General features: G+C 45.1%; 1 protein-coding gene across 4 annotated transcripts in view; it reads left to right on the forward strand.

Moving 5' to 3' along the window:
* The window catches only part of LDLRAD3 (low density lipoprotein receptor class A domain containing 3), a 272,832-nt gene extending 254,948 nt beyond the window's left edge, over positions 1 to 17,884 (forward strand). For 3 of the 4 annotated variants that reach the window (XM_069091439.1, XM_069091438.1, XM_069091436.1), the window contains exons 5-6: positions 11,183 to 11,528; positions 13,678 to 17,884. In XM_069091439.1, coding sequence (XP_068947540.1) covers positions 11,183 to 11,528; positions 13,678 to 13,939 — 608 coding nt within the window. In that variant the 3' untranslated portion in view covers positions 13,940 to 17,884. The remainder of the gene's footprint in view (positions 1 to 11,182; positions 11,529 to 13,677) is intronic. The other variant, XM_069091435.1, reaches the window with a different exon arrangement.
* Positions 17,885 to 18,398: the final 514 nt, after the last annotated feature.

Raw genomic sequence — 18,398 nt, forward strand, 5'->3', positions numbered from 1 at the left:
CATTCGCTAAGTCAAGGTGGCAAAGATTTATTGTTATGCTATACAGCAGGCAAGAGTTCTTAGGGAACCTGCAACCTTAGAGCAGGTATATTATAGTTTATATAGGATAACTATAGTAAAACCTGTGCCCAATATGCTAACTATGTGAGTCAGGGTGGGATTAGGGAGGAGTTAAGGAGTGGTCAGTTCTTAAAGGAACATGCACTTTTAATATCTGCTGCACAGGCATATTGCTCAGAATTCACTGGGAAATAGCCCGGGCGTAAGGGAGGGAGGTGCTGCATGGAGGTGTGACTTTAGGCTTGAAATGTCACTAAGTCAGCTATCGGTCTGGGCTGACCAAGCTGCCACCCATCAATGTCATGTTTGACAGGATGGATGTTGGGGGTATATGTATATCCCAAGCTAACCAGGGATTCAGGAAACATGTAATGAGCTAGGAAGTATACATATGACTGAGTCTAGGATATATAAGGTAGGTATGACCCAGTACACGGCTGCTTCAGCCAGTACACAGTTGGGTCTTTCTGTAGGTACAGCAGGCCACAGTAACAAGAAGAGAGATAAGTATTTTGTTAGGGCATGCTGCCCTTGAGCTAGAGAGAAACTGCCTAAGACAGTGTTTTGAGGCTAGGGAGAAATGTGATTTTGGAACTGGATGTGATTTTACAAACTGGGGTTCAAGCACAGGCACCCAAGCACCCCATCAGTTTCATGAGGAGCTTGAACCATGTTCTTAGCTCGACTCACACTCAGTCCTTCTGCACCTTCTTACCTGGAACCTTGCCCTTCTCTGCCTCCAGAGCACCTCCTCCTTCCCACCTCCCCCTTCTGTTTTGTTTTAACCTGTTAGAATGTATGCCCCTTGAGAGGAGGGACTATCTTGTCTGCTTATGTCTCCAGGGCTTAAAAAGTGCTTGGCACACAGTAAGCACTCAATAAGTGCTCTGTCTGCTTCTTTATCACTTCTGCTCATCGCTTCTAGTTTTGCCCTCTGGTGTCATGATAATAGAATTTGAACCCCGCAATGGGATGGACTTGTTGACATGACAAGAGGGGGTTGAACTGGGAGGAGCTGGTGCCATGTATAGAGAGAGGCCCAAGCTGAGAGAGGCCAGAAGAACTGCTGGGAGCCAGCTTCTGGAGGCTGAATTTGAGAACTGAGAACTCCTGAGAAATGAGAAGAGAGGAGAACTGGGAGGAAAGCATGACCGTGGTGCCGGTACTTTGTCTGTCTGTTTTGATGTTACTTTGTCAGATTCATCTGCTGATGGAGGATGATGCTGTTGGTTCAGAGGCCCTGAAAGAGGATTTTCTTATCGTATGTTTACAGAAATCCTGGAGGAGAGTCTTGTGATATTTTCAGGGGATCTGGGACTGTACTGATGATTTGTGCTGATTCCTCAGACCTTGTTGTCAGGTCTAGGTTGATTTCACAGGCAGAGAGTGAATTGATGAGGACACCAGAAATGTGTATGTTTGTTATTGTGTCTTTGTTAAGCTGTGTCTTCCCAGGAACAAAAACTGCTGAGAACTTACCTCAGGTCAAGATGAAGAAAAAAACCTCTCCTTGGGTATTGAATGCTGTGATGATATTGCAACCTAGTTGTGACCTAGGGGTGGATGACCTTTGTGCCTTCCACTGCCCCTTGAGAGGGTCCTTGGTGGTGAGGGATGGTGTTGTAATTCAGTTGTACCCCAGGGGTAGAAAACTTTTGGCCTTTGTATTTTGTGACTGACCAAATGAATGTAGTTTGTTTATGATTAGAAACTAATCTGTTTGAGAAGAGGGAAGATTTTGTGATTGTAGTATCCAGGGGTGGAGTACTTTGACTTTTGAGCTTTGTGATTGAATTGAGGACTTACTCTGTGTTTTGATTTTCTCTTTTCTGTGAATGTTTTTCCTTAATTTGTTACTGAATAAATGGGGAGTTTACTATGCTCATAATTCAAACCTTGTAAGTTGCTTGTGCTTGGCAGGCTGATCACTTTTCCCTGTGGCAGTTGAAGGAACCAGGGATGTTTTTGCTTTGCCTGGAGAAGTTTGAGTTTGTCTCAGAGTTTGTCCTATGGAGAGGGAATTAAACTGTTCAGAGTGACCCCAGAGGACATAACCAAGAGTGCTGAGGGAGGAGGGAATGTCTCAAAGAGGCAAACGTAGGCTTGAATCAGGGGAAACTTCCTGGGAATCGAAGCTGTCCACAAGTGAGGTGCTGTCCAGTAGTGGACCCAACAGCCACCAGAAGTGGTAGATTGCCCCTCCTTGGACGCCTTCAAGCAGAGGCCAGAGCATCATTTGTTGGATGTTCCCTTTTTCTGTGATTGAGCTACATGGTCACTGGGATCCCTGCCAATTATCGAACTCTCAGATCTTTGTACCAAAACACCAGAGGCAACTCTGAGCTTTGGAGGGAAAACATCAGAGGAGATTTTCTAGAGATGGAGCTCATGTCTTCAGTATCATTCACAGCTGTATTGGATCAGGGAACTGGATTGACCAAATTGTGGAAGCCTGGCCCAGATGCTGCTAGAGGAATGAATGATTTGTCCCAGGGAGACTGTAAAGAACAGAGGCTCAGAAAACATTTGTAAGAAGACTTACAAATATGTGGAAGGATATGAGCAGAGAGTGGCAGGTGTTTGGGGTTTTGTTTTGTCCATTTGCTCATAGGACACAAAAGTATTTTAGCAGAAGGTCAAAAGAATGCTTTTAAGTCCACAGCCCTCAGGTTTGGAGGCAGAGGACTGGGTTCAAATCCTGGCTTTGCCATTTACCACCTGTGTGATGTTAGGCAAGTCACAACCTCCCCAAGCCCCATTTCCTCAACTGTGGAATAAGAAAGTTGGACTCGCTGATCCATTCCAACTCGTAATTCTATAACCCTATGATCCTATGAAATTATTATAAAAGTACAGGGAGAATGTGGAATTTCCATCACCATGGAATTCTTAGGTTCAGATGGAGACCAGTCAGGAAGGGACCAGACTGGTCATTCCTTCACCATGACGTATGTGTCAGAGGAGTAAAGCTTAAGGAGATGATCTAGCCCAACCGTTTCTTTACACACATAGAGTCTGTACACAGAAGAGCCAAACCAATAAACAAAAGGCGCTCGTTTTCAGAGGATGAGCCTGAGAAGCAGCGTGCCAAGGTAGTGGCAGCTGGCTCCAAATCCAGTATCCTTTCCACTAAACCACATTAAGATTTTCTTTCCATTGTTGTTGTTGTTGCTGCTGTCATTTTGGGGAGGTGACAGCCCATCATTTCATCATTGTCGGGAGCTCCCAGTGAAGAATTCTTCTACCCACACTCATTAGCCACCCAGACAGGTACCGATTCCCAGCAGCCCCTCTGTTGTGCATTCTTCTGTCAGTATAACCAGCTTTAATATTGAAGTGTTAGACATCAACCGAGAAGTCTCTTTGTAATGGGAGTTTTTAATCTGATGTCCATAAATTGTTCTTTAAAAAAATATTCTGGGGGCAGCTAGGTGGCGCAGTGAGTAGAGTACCGTCCCTGGAGTCAGGAGGACCTGAGTTCAAATACAACTTCAGGCACTTAACACAAAAATTAGCCGTGTGACCCTGGGCAAGTCACTTAACCCCAATTGCCCTCCCCCCAAAAAAAACTAAAAATAAAAAAAATTTAAAATATTCTTGGGGTTGCTAGGTGGTGCAGTGAATAGAGCACCAGCCCTGGAGTCAGCAGGACCTGAGTTCAAATCCGGCCTCAGACACTTAACACTTACTAGCTGTATGACCTTGGGCAAGTCACTTAACCCCAGTTGCCCTACCTTCTCCCCTCCAAAAAGCAAAATATATATCTATGTATATAATTCTGATAACTGTACTTCAATATAATCGGTTTCTTTGTATTCCTGTGTATTTTATTGTATGCATTTAAAAATGTTGTACATAATCCATAAGCTTCAACAGGCTGCCAAAGGGGCTATGATACCAAAAATGGTTGCGAGCCTTGGCTTCAGAAATAGGAGAGTCCGGTGCCCACTTCATGGCCCTCAGCAGCAGCTGCTGCGTTGCTGACTCATAAACCTGGCACTTTGCCTTCCCGATTATGACAGCGCAGAGTAGTTCAGTCACCTTCCTGCGGTCACACAGTAAGCAGACGGCAGAACTCAGATTTTAACCCAGATCTCCTGACTCCCACATCCAATGTACTTCCTCTCCTCCATGTGGCATTGGTCGGTTCCTCAGAGAGGTGGATGGGGAGATGGATGGATATTAGGTCTGCCATTTTGGAAATGACAGAGCACACATTTGCACCCCCACAATTCCTGCCCTATTAGTTATTTTTCCAAAGGATTCAGAGAGGCGGTTCTGTTGTCCCCTCCTGACTTACGAGAGAGAAGCACCTGGGGAACGAGGATAGCATTGCTATAGTCTGCTCTGCGTGTCACGTTCCTCAGAAATACTGCTTAACTTGTAATATCTTGGCAAGCCTGGTGGTTTTGTATTCAGAGGCTGAACACCTTTGGGAGCTGAGGAACAGCTATCTATCACCTTTTAGTAGCAATACAGAAGGTAGAACTTCTTGACATTTGTCATATAACTGGCATGATGTTGTAGAAAGAAAACCAGAAGTGTTACTCACTCAACTATTTACTGAGAGGTCACATAGCCTAGTGGCTGAAACCCTGGACTCAGACCCAGGATCAAATCATAGGATCATAGATCAAGACTTGGAAGGGATTTCAGAGGCCATCTAGCTCTCACTGTACAGGCTCCCACTGAGCCCCTCAGAAATGAAGTGACTCTCAGATAGTCAGCACCACACCCAGAAATAACTGGCTGTGTAACCTTGAGCAAGTTACTTAACCCTGATTGCTTTAAAAAAAAAGAAAAGAAATGAAGTGACTTACCCAAGGTCACCCAGATTACAAATACCTGAGGTAGGATTTGAATCCAGGTGTTCTGCCATCAGAGCCATTGCTTTTTCCCCTCTATCACCCCGAATTCCATTTCAGATATGAGCACCTAAGTGACAGTGGGCAGCTCACCTAAACTGTCTGACCCACCATTTCCTCATCTGTAAAATGGGACAGCATCTACTTTACAGGAGTGTTGAGAGACTCAGATGAAATAACATGTAGTTCTTTGCAAACCATAAAGCACTATAGCAACATGATATATTTGGACATAAATTATTATTGTAATTACTACCAAAGTAACCTTTAGGCAAGTCACATTCCCACTCTGATCCTCAGTTTACCTTTATGTACAATAAGGGGATTGAACTAGATATCTAAGCACCATGCCTGTCATATAGTAGGTCATTAATAAATGTTGCTTGATTGACTGACTGATGAAGGCCCCTTCTAACACTAAGCCTAATGCTGGAGGGGGAGGGAGGTGTTTGAGTAGAACTTTTATTCAGTCCAATATGGCATCTTTGCCCATTACTTATCAAACTACCTGACATTCTAGTATTAGAGAGGAATCCCTTTAGATCTTGAAGGCTTTTCTGTTTTTGGAATCCCTTATTAAAACATAAACACAAAGGGAGTAACAAATATCTGAATGCAGTTATCTGCTGATAGGGTTAGCAGCTAACCAGGCAAGGTCCTGTAGGACTCCTTGGGGAGCTGGCTGCCAAAACAGAAACGTGAAAGATGCAGACTTCACCCATCTCACGATTTTGCCTAGGATTTGTCTGACCCTAGCATTCCCTCTACCGGGACATTTCAGCCATTCCCTTGGCTTGTTGTTGTCGTCATTCAGTCATGTCTGACTTTTTGTGGCCCCATTTGGGGTTTTCTTGCCAAAGATACTGGATTGGTTTGCCGTTTCCTTCTTCAGCTCATTTGAGAAATGAGGAAACTGAGGCAAATAAGATTCAGCCCATTGTCTCTGTTATGTTACTACATATAGTCATGTCCAACTCTTCCTGACCCCATGTAGGGCTTTCTTGGCAAAGATACTGGAGTGATTTACCATTTCCTTCTCCAGCTCATTTGACAGATGAGGAAACTGAGGCAAACAGGACTTACATCCCTTTCTTCATCTGTCAAATGAGCTGGCAAAGGAAATAGCCCCTCCAGGTGTGTGTGTGTGTGTGTGTGTGTGTGTGTGCCCTGAATGGATGTGGCCATGACTTATTCCTTTTAAGCACCTCAACAATTCCTTCCTGACTGCTGAAGTGGGAGCTTTCTGGGCTGGGGCAGCAGAGGATGAAGGGCGAAATAACAGCCCTCCATTCCAGGTCAGCAGGGCCCTGTACAATTTGTACTCAGATATTTGAAAAACTTGAGACTGAATTTCTTCATGGTTAATAAAGCAACGGCGTTGAGTGCCACTTGTAATGTTTCTGTTCTCAGCCCTTTTTCCTAAATTATTCAGAAAGTTTTTTACACTCAAAAGCTTCCTGCCTGCACCCTCAGCATTTCCCAGGTAATAAGATTTAATGGGTAGAAGTAGCATTGATGAACTGATTTTGTACGGGGCCCCATCCAGCTTCACAGATCTGGGGAACAAAAAACCAAGGAAGACTTCAGCTCTTTGGAATTTGAATTAAATCAACCCATGCCTCCTCAGCCCTTGTCAGATGGAGGAAACAGCAGAGTAGGCAGAGGGTTGGAAACCGCCTGGGTGGGATTGTTCATTTAGCACTTCAAGGAGCTGCTGCATAATCAGGTGAGCCCAACCTAGCATCTCTCTGCACTCCTGGGTACTTAATAGATTTTATTTGATGATGGTAATGATGAAACCCAATGGGATGCAGGCCTGGTGTGTAAATTCTGCAGCTAGACAGAGTGAAGAAGCCACAAGAGGATTCTCCCAAATCCCCCCCTCCCTAATCCCCCTCCCTCCCTCCCTTCCTCTCTCTCTCCCCCCTCCCTCCTTCCTTTTCTCCCTCCCCCTCTTTCCCTCCTCTCCCCCTCTCTCCCTCTCCCTCTCCTCCCCTTTCTCTTTTTTCTCCCTCTTCTCTTTCCTTTTCTCTCTCTCCTTTCTCTGCCTTTCTCCCTTTCTCTCCTTTCCCTCTCCCCCTTTCTCTCTCTCTTCTCTCTCTTTCCCTCTCTCTCTTTCTCTCTCTCCCCCCTCTTTCCTTCCTTTTCTCCCTCCGCCCCCAAACCACGCTGTATTTCTCCAATCTATAGCCATCTCTGAAGGCCCCAGCCACTAGAAACTTCACTTTATCAGCTGCTAGAAGGGCACCATCTGTAGAAGTGTTGAAAGTCGGGAGCATTTGAGTGGTGTTTTCCTTGGACTGTGTAATGAATGGGGGACTCATCGCAGAAGCCAGAGGCCCATGTTTATGTCCCAGGCCCACCACTCACTGGCCACATGCTGCTTCTTCCTCTTGGCGTTCAGTCTCGTCAGACTCTCTGTGTGCACGTTTGGAGTTTTCATGGCAAAGATCCTGGAGTGGTTTGCCATTTCCTTCTCCAGTCAATGAACCATCCTGAATCTCAGTGTCTTTATCTGGAAAATGGGCTTGATAATCTGTGTGCTGCCTACCTCAAGGGACTGCTGTGACTGTGTAAACCCTTAAAGGATGATACGAATGTGCACTTATTTCTTTGATGTGTCTAGTAGAATTTCACTTTGGCAATTCACTGAAGCACTATCCAGCACTTAATCAGTAGGCATTGATTAATACCTACTATGTGCCAGACACTGTTCTCAGTCAGTCTCAGTCAGCAATCATTTATTTTGTTAAATGAGGTTTTATTAATGTCCTTTTTTATATAATACCACAATTTTAACCATATCTCTCCCATTTCCAGAGTCATCCTATATAAAAAATAGCTACAACAATAATAATTGGGGGGAAGGGGTAGGCAAAGCAGTTAGGGTTAAGTGACTTGCCCAAGGTCACACAGCTAGTAAGTGTGTCAAGTGTCTGAGGCTGGATTTGAACTCAAGGCCTCCAAACTCCAGGGCTAGCGCTCTACTCATTGCGCCACCTTGCTGCACCAATAATAATTTTAAAGAAAAAGAAAAGGAAAGAATATCAGTATAACTGATGTGTGCATATGAAAATATGGACAATGCACAGATCTTGTGGATCGGCCACCTCTGCAAAGGGATGGGCTGGGGGTGTCTTCTCATGTCTCTTCTTTCTTCAGGTCATACTCAACAAGCAATGTTCACTATGTCCAAGTGTTCTATGTTCTAGGGAACTAAAGAAAGGTGAAAACACTCCCTGCCTTCAAAAAGCTTACATTCCACTGGGGGTAGAAGGTGGAGGCAGAAAAGAAAAATCATGGCATACAATGACATATGTCCATCCTCAAGCATTTATGAAGCAACTACTGTGTGCAGCTAGGTGGCGCCATAGTGCACAGAGCACCAGGCCTGGAGTCAGGAAGGCTCATCTTCCTGAGTTCAAATCTAGCCTCAGATACTTACTAGCTGTGTGACCCTGGGCAAGTCACTTCCTCATCTGTAAAATAAGCTGGAGAAGGAATGGCAAACCACTCTAGTATGTTTACCAAGAAAACCCCAAAATGTTGTCACAAAGAGTCACTTAACCCTGTTTGCCTTCAGTTTCCTCATCTGTAGAATGAGCTGGAGAAGGAAATGGCAAAATCACTAGCTGTGTGACTCTGGGCAAGTCACTTCACCCTGTTTGCCTCAGTTTCCTCATCTGTAGAATGAGCTAGAGAAGGAAATGGCAATTCACTTCAGTATCTTTGCCAAGAAATCCCCAAGTGGGGTCACAAAGAGTTAGGCATGACTGAACAACTACAACCAATATGTAGTTTTCTAAGCCAATACACAGCGGCGAGGATCCTTGTGCATGGCTTAATGGCCCTATTTCCACTCGACTTTGATACCACTGAATTAGCTGACCTCTGAGCTCCTTTCCAGCTGTGATTTTAGGATTCCACAAAAGAAGAAGGAAATCGGCCAGAAGCTCAAGGGAGACATGGGAAGAGATGGAAACTTTCCTGTGATTTACAGTGCTTTGAGTTTGAGGGACAAGGCAATTGTGATATTAGTAATTGGCCAGGAGGCTCATTAAGCTCTTTAGAAAAGTAGGCCTAGTTAATGATTTAATAAAAGATGACATTTTGAACACAGTGGAAATTATACCAAGCGCTGCTGAGTTATGTAATGTCATAATCTCCCAAGCATGTGTGATTTCCCCCCCTCTCCTGCCAAAGTGCGGAAATCTGGAGAGAGTCTGCTCTCAGAAATGTAAACGAGACTGTTAGGCTATACAGACATTTTACATTCCAGTCATTTTAAAGAGGGATCCCAGATGAACTCTTAAGACCTCAATTGCTTACACAGAAGTTGGTGTTCTGAAAACACCAGGCTGGCTTGTCATCTCCGTGAAAAGAAGTCCCTTCCCCCACTCCTTCAACCACCTTCCTCCTTTAAAAATAACCCACTGACAATTAATTGGATCCAGAGCACCACAGAGATAATGGAATTGTTCTAGCCCTTGTCTATCAAGGCAGGTATTAGTGTGTCCTTAAGTGAAGAGGAAAGGGAAACCCTGAAAATGGGTTCTGTTTGCCCAAGTTTCCATATTAAATAGGAACACTTGCCCGCAGGTCAGTGATTGGGTGAGGATCTGGGATAATCTTTTGTGTTAAGCCCTGGGTCTGAAATAATCTCACACACACACATCCATGCATGTGTTCACATCCGTATTTTCTCACTTCATTATGTCTGTCCTATACATGGCCTACTACATCCCTTCTTAAACTGTAGGTCTCGACCCCATGCAGGATAGTGAAAAATTTGGCAACGATAAAAGGTTTCTGAACATGCAATGACCGAAACTTAATTAAAAACCAGGCGCACAGTGACTCTGAGGTGTTTCTGGCAAGTGACTTCATTGCAGCCTTGGTTCTGAACACAAAGCAAGCACACTTTGCACTGTGCATGCCCTCAGGCCATGCAACACCAAGGAACTCTGCCTAAATGCCCTGGCCCAGTATACCTCCTACAGGCACCTAGGTGATACAGAGGATGGAATGAATGTAGGACCTAGAATCAGGAAGCTGTTATTCAGTGGTGTACGACTCTCCATGACCCCATTTGGGGTTTTCTTGACAAAGATAGTGGAATGATAAGTCATTTCCTTCTCAAGCTTATTTTACAGATGAGGAAACTGAGGCAAACAGGGTTAAGTGACTTGTCCAGGGTCACACAACTAGAAAGTGTCTGAGGCCGGATTTGACCTCAGGAAGATGAGTCACCCTTCTCCAGGCCTGGTGCTCTATTCCCTGTCCCACCTAGCTGCCCATGGAATTGGGAAGTTCAAATCCAGCCTCAGATAGAGGTGTGATTGTGGGCAAGTTTCCCCATCTGTAATATGGGAATGATAAAAGCAGCTCCCTTATACAGTTGTTATGAGGACCCATTGAGAAGACGTATGTGAGGTGTTCTGCAAACCTGAAAGAGCCTGTAATGAAAAGAACCAGCTATTAGTATGTGTAAAGTGCTTTGTAAACTTCAGAGCACTGTCTACATCAGAGGTATCATATATGCAGTCCACTGTACTCCTGAAGTGTGCCCTGAAACAGATTAAAATCTAATTGGGAAATAGTTAACAAAATAGATGAAAATGTGACATAACACAATGTCAATAACAAAATAGACACAATGTGACATAAGTGTTCATTTGTAGTTTCTAAGTAAATATGTCGCCTGCAGGGATCCTTCTGTATGGTCCGATGCCCCTGGTTCTGGTGGATTCTGATACCACGGAGACACACGGTAGCTACTTTTATTCCCCACACATAGTAGGTACCCATTGTACCCATTGATCTTTTCCTCTCTGAGCTCAGGCAGACCTGCTTCTGCCACATAGGAAGGGGAGCTTTCAACAGCCATAACATGCCCATTTTACATATGGGGAAACTGAGGCCCGGGGAATCGAAAGGACTTGCCTAGGATCCAGTGAGATACTAGAGTAGGCATTTAATAAATGCGTGGTTGCCCTCACCCTCATCGTGATGACTGGAAAGTGCGGGGATTTAAAACCAGAACAGGATGGGGAAAGGAAGGGCTGGGCGTTTTCATCCCCGAGCCTTCTGTGGAGCGCTCTGCAGAGGAGGCGTGGCCCCCAGAGAGTAAAGAAGGGGCTCTGAGCCCTGGACTGCAGCTGGCTTAGCAGTTTTTAGCAGCTTGAAGCTGCTGCCGTGGGCACCGATCTTACCACGGGTGATTAACGGTTCTTTTTCCTTTTTGTCCCGTGTGCCAGAGGCAGGCAGCGGGCAGGTATACGTGACTCCAGAGAACCAGCTGCTGTACTACCCCAGCATCACCTACGCCATCATCGGCAGCTCCGTCATCTTCGTGCTGGTGGTGGCCCTCCTCGCCCTCGTGCTGCATCACCAGCGGAAAAGGAACAACTTAATGACGCTGCCCGTGCACAGGCTGCAGCATCCCGTGCTTCTGTCCCGCCTGGTTGTGCTCGACCACCCGCATCGGTGCAGCGTCACTTACAACGTCAACAATGGCATCCAGTATGTGTCCAATCAGGTCTACCACAACTCCCTGGACGTGGACTCCCCTCCCTCCTACTCAGAAGCCGTGCTGGACCAAAGGTGGGTATCCCAGAAAGCCCAGTGAACCTGACTTTTACTTTTAGTCTAAACCCGAGATTTCACTGGTGTAGGAAATGCCATTGGCTATTTCTTTGTCTTAGTTTGCCCATCTAGAAGGATATCCTTGATGGCTCCAGTGTCTAGATATAGAGTGTGAAGGGGACCTAAGAGACCATTGAGTCTAACCCTCTCATTATACGGATGGACAAACCGAGATGCAGAGAAGTTACCCAGACCCCAGACTTGTAAGAGCAACGTAGGACGTGGATTCCGGCCTTCCAACAATGCACAGCATTCACTTTTCACACCACCTCTGCCTTTGTGACCTCAGGCATTAGTAATAGGAAAATATGAGAACAAACTCATTGTTCAGTAAATAATCATGTATCATAAGGTAATGACATAAAATCAGTCCATTATAACAGGACTGAGAAATGGAAGGGACCATGTCGTCAGCCATTCTCATTTTATAGGTAAGGAAATTGGCCTGAATGCTCCAGAGAAATGGCCACTGGATCTGAAGTCAGAGAACCTGGGTTCGAAACCAGATCTCCCACTTAACTGTATTTGTGACCTATATCGAGTCATTTAATATCAACTAATAATTTAACATAATCATAGTTAATTCAGTATGGGTTAATCTCAGAGAGCTAAATGGCTCACAGCTCAGCTCAGGCACAGTGGGGCCTATAAAAATCCAATCTTTAGTCCATCTGTGTTAATCTCAGTTTAACTAAATTAAAATCAACCCTGAGTTTAATATGGGTTAATCCCAGTTTCCTTATTTGGAATACAAAGGGATTGTGCCTGGTGGCTTCTGAGGCCCCTTCCAGCCCTGGGGCTATGACCCTAGGTATATAGAATCATAAATTTAAAACTAGGAGGGACCTCAGATTTCCTCTTGCCCAATTTCCTAATTTATTGATGAAGAAACAGAGGCTCGTGGTTAAGTGACTTGTTCAAGGTCACAAAGGCCTTAAATAGAAAGAAGAATTCCTCTGATCCTAAGATTAAAAGCCAGAAGAGACCTGAGGTGTCATATAGTTTGGCCACCTCATTTTACAGATCAGGAAACCTTGACCCAGACAGGGTAAGTGACTAATTGGGGGACCAAACGGAGCCAGCTCAGCTATTCATTATACTGTGACCCCAAGCAAATCCCTTGCTTCTCTGGTCCTCAACTCTCATCTGTAAATGAGGTGGTTGAAACACACAACATCTGATGTCCTTCCCAACTCTAAATCTGTGGTCCTAGATGCTGTAACCATTGTTCTTTACCCTCAGAGCCTGAGCTTCAACATCCTTAACATGACAATATCTCTGCAGGCTTACATCAAAGGTGTTTGGCATCCCTCCCATTGGAGTGTAGGGGCTTCTCTTTATGAAAAATGACTAGGATCAAAGACGTTGGGTCTTTTATTAAAATTGCACTTCCTACCGATCTTAGCAAAGCATGGAAGCTGAGACATGGCCCCCTTCTTGGGCAGCAGCACCATCCTCCCTGTCCTGTGGATTACAAGGCAATGGTCCCATGACAATAGAATGGCTGCTCCTTGAGCCCATCACCTGAATTCCAGCCCTGCTGGAGATGTTCTTGCTATGTGGCCCCTCCATTTCAGAGCCTGAGTTGAATGGCAGAGGTCATATCCCTATTGAATTACATCATTCGGAGGATATGGTTTTGGCTCTGCCTGAAAAACCGTAAGGAGACAGGACAGAATATTCTCCTCTATCACCTGGGTTGTATTGTTTCAAAACCACTGAAACGAACTGATCCTTGGGATCATCTTTTCCGTAAGGAAAATCAATCAACAAGTATCAGCTAAGCACTTGCTGTGTCCCAGACTGGGCCTGCCCTCAGGGAACTTGCAGTCTTTTGGGGAGATGGCATGTCCATTACTAGATATATATACAACATACATACAGAGTAGAAGGAAGGCAGCCTTGAAAGTGACTGGGGGACTTGGAAGGCCTCTGCAGAAAGCCTCAGCAGCTGAGCTGAGTCTTAAAGGAAGTTAGGAGAGGGTCCCCTATTTCTTCTTTTAGGACAGCTTGAAATGAATGCTTCCTAAGAGGAACTTCCCTTTGCCAGTACCTCAGTCTCTGACTGATTCTTTCTCCCACCCTTCTCTTCTTCTCCCCTTTGCAGCAGACCCCCGTGGTTCGACCTCCCTCCTCCCCCTTACTCTTCAGAAGGTGACTCCTTGAGTCAGACAGAGCTGCCCCCCTACCGTTCCCGAGCCGGGAGTTCAGCAAGTTGCAGCCCAGCAGCCGAGGGTGGCCTCCTCAGCATCTCCGGCAGTCAGCCCCAGGACAGCAGCAGCTACACTGACCACCCTCATCCATCTCCAGAGAGAACACCAGAGCCAAGTGACTCACTGCTCAGCTCAGGCACGACGGGGGACCTGTAACAATCCAGTCGTGTTTTCAATGTCCATCTGGGTTAATTTACTGTGGCTTGTTACCAGTTTGCCCTCTTTGTGCTTGAGGATGGCCTTCGGTCTTTAGAGGAGATCACAAGGGGATGGGTCCAGGGGACGTGGAGGGAGGGAGAGAAATGGGGCATTTTTCCAAGGATCCCAGTTGATAAGATGTGTATTTTACCATTAGGTCACTCTTGCGCTATTTCCTCAGGCTTCTATGACCACAAGAGTTTCATGATGCTTCTCTGGATCCACCCTACCCCCACCCCTGCCCAGTGTCTCTCCCCTCCCTTCTCTGTCCCAGTCCTTTCTCCCTCACTCTGTCTCTCCTCTCCTCTCCTCTCCTCTCCTCTCCTCTCCTCTCCTCTCCTCTCCTCTTCTCTCTCTCTCTCTCTCTCTCTATCCCCTCCCCTCTCCTCCCCTCCACCTCTGTTGTGGTCGATGGAGCATCTTGAATTTGCTGACAGGGAGAGAAAAGAATATTTAAATCCTTTTGAAGAACAGTCTTTTGGCATGGTTTCATCTGATCCAAAGCCCAGGCTGAGGTCACATGCCCTAATGCTACTTGCTACTGCTGTGTGCTCTGGATCAGAATCGGGAAGACGGACTGGCCTGAGAGGCTCTGCAAAACTGGTCTGGAAAAATATCAGTGGCAAGCCAGGAAGTGGCAACCTTCTGAAGTACTTAATGTTTTGTATGTCCTGGACCCCTTTGGCGGGGAACCTTTTCAGAATCATATTCTTAAACACATAAAATAAATAATAATAGCTTCCATTTACACAGCACTTTGAGGTCTACAAAGTGCTTTACAAACTAGTTCTCATTTGACCCTCCAGGTAGGTGCTGTTATTATCCCCATTTTTCATATGATGAAACTGAGGCAGACAGGTGAAGCTTCCCCCAGGGTCACACAGCTAGGATCTGAGGCCAGATTTGAACTCAGGTGTCTGACTCCAGGTCCAGTGGTCTCTCCATTGTACCACCTAGCTGCCATATGTTTTTATGCCAAATAAAATATATAGGATTATAAAGGAAACCAGTTATCTTGGAAGAGTTATCAAGACACATTTAAAAAAAAAATTCACTGACCTCAGAGTAAGTAGTCTAAAGATACTCAGGTCTTTCCCTGGGTCCTCTAGCCTCGGATACTGCACTGAAGGAGTGATGCTAACTGGAGTGATCCTTGGAGAGACCCTGACAGAGTCAGCCCCGAATCAATTCCAGCTTAGGCCTTCTCTCCCAAGAGTCCCATTGACCTCATCACAGCAGGGGGCTCCGGCCCCTAAAGTGTGTCCTCTGATCCTGAGATAGTGAACGGCAGGTAGGGAGTGCCAAGAGAAAGTTCCCAGAGGCTCCCGTTCCTTCCTGCGTGGTGTTCTCCTCCAAGCTGAGCCTGGAGAAAGTGAAAATCCTACTTGGGTCAGCTAAAAAGTTAGCTTTGCCCCCCTTCTGCCTCACAGTCATCATAATGATCATAACTCATAAGAGGCTGTATGGTGTGGTAGATAGAGAACTGACTTTGCAGTCAGGAAGACCAGAGTTCAAAGCTTCTACTCCCATATTGGATGTGTGACCACAGGCAAGTCCCTTCTCCGTGCCCCAGGCAACCTACTAAGACTAAGTTTGTAGAGTAGGGGCCAAGCTTTGTTTCAGGAGGTGGGGCTGAGAGTGTCCTTCACCAGGAATTCCCCACATTGAGAAATTCGCAGGTCCAAATTTTTTTCAAAAAAAAAAAGAATTAAACAAATAAAACCTAATTTTTAGTATTTAAAGGTTTCAGAAGACTTTGCGTAGATGATTTCATTTGATCCTGACAACAACCCTCTGAGAAAGGTACAGCTATTATTATCTCCCATTATTGATGGGAAGACTAACGTTTATGGGGGATGAAGTGATTTCTTTGTGGTCATCCAGCTAATAGGCCTCTGGAGTGGGATTTGAACGCAGATCACTCTCATCCATTACATTAAACTGTCGCTCTCTATCACAGTCAGCCCAGGCTTCTGTTCTGAATCCATATCCATGATTAAAAAAGTTGATTTGAAGACCATATGTGTTGGCACCTGACTACGACAGCCTTAAGAGTGTCTTAGTTTTGAATTCTCTTGAGAGCCAGAGTTAATATTAGAATGTAAGCTCCTTGAGGGCAGGGACTATTGATTTTGTTGCCTTCATATCCCCTCAACACACAGAACAGTGCCTGGGCCACAGTTGGCATCTAATACTACTTGTTGATTTGAACTGAACTGCTAATCCCAGGTAGATAGATGGGTGAGCTCCCAACGACCCCACAGCACGACCATTCCCAGAGACTGTCTGTCCCTTCTCAGACCAGCAGGCGCCTCTCAACATGGGAGCTTTTTCCTCCTTTGGGAGGTGGAGGCAGCAAGTGGTTGAGTCATCCATGCCTCATTTGGACTTCCTCCCTACCCTGCTCCAACCTAGGCCAGAAATACATTTAAAATGGTGTGTTTGTTTTCCCTTCTAGTTAAGGGCCTATTTATATGTGTATAGGAAAGGTGTACTTTTTTTTTAAATGCGGTCCAAAGAGAGATAGATGTAAAAGGAGATGGTGCCTTTTCCATCCGTAAATCTTTGGTAACAAGCCACACTTGACTAACCCACGTGCTAGGAGTGTGTGCACTTAACGCACTTTGGGGGCTATTATTTATCAAATTCTTGAAGGAAGACGAAACAGAAAACGTTCACCTCTCTGATCCAAGGCACTGTGCTGGTAGGCTTTTGACCTTGACTGTGGACTGAGGAGGGAGGCAATGGGGGCCAAGGGAGGAGAAGGAAGCAGTTCTCCATGCCGGAATAATGGGAGAATTGTCTATACACCTCCTGGGATAGAGCCCTGTGCAACATTTTCTCAAGTCGCACTGATGCCTATTTCAACTGGAACCGACTGACGATGTCTTGGAGAAGCTCTGAACCAAACCACTCGCCCATGGGCTCCCTTCCTTGGTTAAAGGCATGACAAATGGTGTATTTGATCCAAATGACTTCAGTAGTTAGGGAGGGATGGGGCTGAGAGGAGAGGTTTGCTGCATTGACCTCGTTCTGAAGCAAATGGTTTTGAGGTACTCATAAAGGAGTTAGCTAGACACTCTGGAATTTTTAATAAAGGACAACTAGCCATATGTCTTTCTTTCTGAGATAGCATTATAGTAATTTTGTTTATAGCCCAGTGATTTTTTAAGAAAAAAGTTCTGGTTGCAACATGAGTTTTAAAGAAACTTTGGCTGGGTACATCATCTCCTCTAAGTCAGATTGATTGGTTTTATTTCGGCCCTTTGATAATTCCAGGGAACATCTTCCATTGCTCTGGATGTTGGTCAGAGGAAAGGATTCCAATTTTAATTAATAGGGCAGTGAGTTAATCTTGGGCTCTCTCCTGCTTCTAGACATCTTAGAGAAGACAAATGGTCTTCATAGATAAGGAAAAACTATTAATGATGAAAGAACACAGGGACGTTTTTATTACAGATTTGATTTTTTTTTCATGAATGCTGTAAAAATATAAATAGGGCCTCAGAGCTGCCATTTTTCCCCCTTAAGTAGGCAAACAAGTGGCCAGCAGTCATTCTTAGCTCCTTCCCACTGGGAGGGGTTACTTCACACACCACAAGAGAAAGAGAAGCTGGACTCTATTCTAGGAAGTGAGATCAGCTGCGCTTGGCCTTTTATTTCCCAGGATTAACTTTCCCAAGAGCTTCTGCTTCCAAGTCCCTCCTCTCCCTCCCTACCTCAACACTGACATTTTATACAAAAGAGGAAAAGGAAGGTATGGGCTGTGATGGTCCGTGTGTGATGTTCAGAGTCACTGAAAACTGGAAAGGTCGTGGGTTTGGGGATTGTGCTTGGTTTGATCTTTCTTGTTTTTTTTTTTTTAATTTTTATACTCTTGAATAAACTTGCAGTTTCACTCTTGCTAATGGTGTCAATGCATCTTGATCTCTCTCTTTCCCACTCTATTAGGGATATTTATTGGATCGTGACCAAGAAATTGTTTCTGTCTGTTCCTGTTCCAAGCATTTGTAATGACTTTATTTCTGAAACTATTTGCACCCTAAACAAAAACAAACAAAACGAAAAAGTAAGAGATAGTCTCAAGATGAGAATATATAAATATACAAAGTAAACTGCTGATTGTCTCCTTGCTGCCTTTTTTTTTTGCTTTTTTGGAGGGGGGAAGGCAGGGCAATTGGGGCTAAATGACTTGCCCAAGGTCACACGGCTAGTTTTTGTATAAAGTGTCTGAGGATGGATTTGAACTCAGGTCCTCCTGACTCCAGGGCCGGTGCTCTATTCACTGTGCCCCCTAGCCTCCCCTGCTTCCTGTTTTTCTTATGGGGCCTATAATTTTCTTCTTTAAGACACAAGAGTGTCTGAACCACACAATAATGCTAATACTCTGACTCAGCAGCCTGCTACTTTTGTGACA

The sequence above is a fragment of the Petaurus breviceps genome, unplaced genomic scaffold (assembly GCF_028583685.1).
Source record: "Petaurus breviceps papuanus isolate PSGF00001 unplaced genomic scaffold, PetGlider_PUasm1.0 188, whole genome shotgun sequence".
NCBI lineage: Eukaryota > Metazoa > Chordata > Mammalia > Diprotodontia > Petauridae > Petaurus > Petaurus breviceps.